The sequence below is a fragment of the Vitis vinifera genome, chromosome 5 (genome assembly GCF_030704535.1).
Source record: "Vitis vinifera cultivar Pinot Noir 40024 chromosome 5, ASM3070453v1".
Classification (NCBI taxonomy): domain Eukaryota; kingdom Viridiplantae; phylum Streptophyta; class Magnoliopsida; order Vitales; family Vitaceae; genus Vitis; species Vitis vinifera.
Window position 1 is genome coordinate 7,967,235 of NC_081809.1, and position 2,830 is coordinate 7,970,064.

Consider the following 2,830-nt stretch of genomic DNA (forward strand, 5'->3'; position numbering starts at 1 on the left):
CTCATCACTAGTGTAATGCGATTAAGACAGTCCTAACTCAATATTTGTTCTAGTTTTGGATGCAAATGCTTGCTGGTTTCATCATTGGATGGGATAAAGGTGCAATCAGGACTATGAATACGTGCAGTAATACTTCATTCTCTTTTTTCTCAATGAGACTTCTTGGCACAATTTTGCTGCTCAGCAACCTACCTTTCCATGGAAAATCAGTTGTGACTGATAGTAATGGATATATTCTAGAAAGCTAAACATAGATAGCATTCAATATTATCGATATAACATTAACAGCGTATGTCTCAATGCTCATCAGCTACAAGCAATGGACAAACACTTTGAGTAACTCACAGCAGTCAAAATTCCTAAACAGGACAGACGTGACAGATCTATATATAGAACACTGCATATGAGTCACAGGAAAAGATAATACGGGTACATAGAAGCTCTTATTTTACATATTACTCATACTGATCAAAGTCGCTCAGTTGGGATGGATGGGAGAAGGAGGTTTGAGGGGTGGCTTGTGCGGGGAAGTTGGCAGCTTCTTTCCGGGAGCTGGTTGCTTCTTTGCTGGAGTTGAAGGAGGCTTAATCTTCCGAGGTGGCTTGTATGAGTCTTCAGCATTCTCAGCAGGAGGGTGACCAGGGTTGTGACCATAATGTGGTGGCTTCTCTCCCTTAGGTGGTTTGCCAACTGGGGTTGGTGGCTTGTTTTCTGGGAGTGGCTTCTCTCCCTTGGGTGGTTTGCCAACTGGGGTTGGTGGCTTGTGTTCTGGGAGTGGCTTCTCCCCCTTGGGAGGTTTTTCGAATGGGGTGGGTTTGTGTCCTGGTGGTGGCTTCTCTCCCTTGGGAGGTTTACCAATTGGGGTCGGTGGCTTGTGTTCTGGGAGGGGCTTCTCTCCCTGGGGAGGTTTAGTGGGTGGCTTGTGTTCTGGAGGTGGCTTCTCCACCGGAGGCTTATGCTCTGGTGGTGGCTTCTCGAAGGGGGGATGCTCAGGGTAATCACCAAGTGAGGGGGTGGTGAGAACCACCATGCCAAGCAACAACACTAGCAAGTATGTAGTAGACATCTTTGGGTTTGGACTCAGACAGTGCAAAACTACGAGAAATCGCTAGCCCTTTATAGCGGCTCGGACCTAATACTGACATAATATAAAATAAATATTATATTTTATCAAGAGAGAACAGAGTGTAATTTTATCATTAATACCGATCGAGGCCAAAGAAAGAAGACCCATAATCCATTTCCCACAAGCATACACAATGCAGCTGTAATTTTATCATTTACTTTTATCCCTTGGACCACTGCATTTTTGTTGAGAGACACAATAACACATTTTTATCTGTCATTCAACATTTACAGTAAAGAGAGGGCACAAAACGCAATTAGATAAATTATGTTTTGCCTGCTAAAAAGAGGCAAATAACTTTATTTGCAACATAATTATTTTGGTTTCTAGTGACCCCGGGGCCTTTCGGTTGGTTTGGGATCGGAAAATGAACATCATAGGGGGGGTTGTGCCCTTATGGGCATATATATCTGATAGCTTCAACTGGCCTTGTTCCTAGAAAGAAATTGCCAAAGATATAAACTTATTCCAGGCTGAAAGTAGATGAGAGTCATAATGAACATCAACCTTTGTTCAGTTTGATTCAATGCCCCCATAGTGTTCATTTCACAGATCTGAATGATTATATCCGTTGAATACATAAATTAATGAAGACAAATATGAAACCCAAGATACATCTCTGCATAACAACCCCAACCCTGGTTGCTATGTTTCCCTTCTTCTATTCACATGAGGATACTGGTTATAATTGTCAAACTTGCAACAAGCCCTTTGACACCTAACGTCAATGGACGAATTAAAAGTCTCCTTCAAACGTCTATTTCACAGCATGAAGCTTATAAAGGATGCTGACAACCTTCAGAGTTAGCGACAAAAGATAATTATCAAGGAGAGATAGTTCCATGAGAATTCCAAGGAGTCTGAATCAAAGACAAATTGCTCACTCAAGGGTTCTTATTTTCTTTTAGGTACAAATCTCTTGAGTGTTGTTAAAGAAACACGTCACTGTCATTTTGATTTGCATTTAACATTTCACTTTTGTTCTGGAAGGTTTGTTCCGGAAACATATCAAATGAGCATCATTTTCTTCTTCGGTGACACATGGTCGCGAGTACGTGGGTCCATTTTCATGCCACTTAGTTGAAAAGTTGGAAAGAAAAAACATGCCAACAAGAAGATAGTGAGAGAAGGGGCACTTCAAGCCTTTAACATGAACAAACAGTAAATAAAAGATGTTTCTCCACTCATAAAAGTGTGTTAGATAGCAATATAACGAATCACATCCAAAATCTTTACTAGGCTCAAACATAAAGAAGACTCATTTTTAAGAAAAGATAAAAATGGCATTGTCTGATAGTATCCAATACACGAGATGGCACTTAATTTGTACAAGATCTGTCAATGCTGACGCACATTTTCTGATTAAAAAAAAACTGATCAGTCAAAAGCAATGAAGAGAAGTGATGACAATGAATGATGCTTCCAATATTTTCACCCCTTATAGTGTTCTTCATGATTCAGATATATAATTGGAAATAGAACAACCCTATGCCATACATTCGTCTAAGTATGGTGTCTAATTTTTTGTGTCAGCGGTTGCGAATGGAGCGTGCAAAAGTCCAAATTGGCGTCTCTCCATTTCCACATAGGAAGGTGACCTTTATTGACAAATACCCAATATTTGTAGACATTCCTTAAATATCATAACTTCTTGTTGATTTGAAAATCATTTTTCAACTACCATGTTTTAATAAATATTTTTTA

General features: G+C 39.9%; 1 protein-coding gene across 1 annotated transcript; it reads right to left on the bottom strand.

Moving 5' to 3' along the window:
* Window positions 1-232: 232 nt before the first annotated feature.
* Window positions 233-1,084, bottom strand: LOC100247822 (early nodule-specific protein 2-like). Its single transcript, XM_002281099.4, has one exon. The coding sequence runs from the start codon at window positions 1,064-1,066 to the stop codon at window positions 479-481; it is 588 nt and encodes a 195-aa protein (XP_002281135.1). The 5' UTR covers window positions 1,067-1,084; the 3' UTR covers window positions 233-478.
* Between the last annotated feature and the right edge of the window lie 1,746 nt (window positions 1,085-2,830).

Bases quoted from the DNA above. Each gene is read 5' to 3' on its own strand.
- LOC100247822 (XM_002281099.4), bottom strand. From the start codon at position 1,066: ATGTCTACTACATACTTGCTAGTGTTGTTGCTTGGCATGGTGGTTCTC.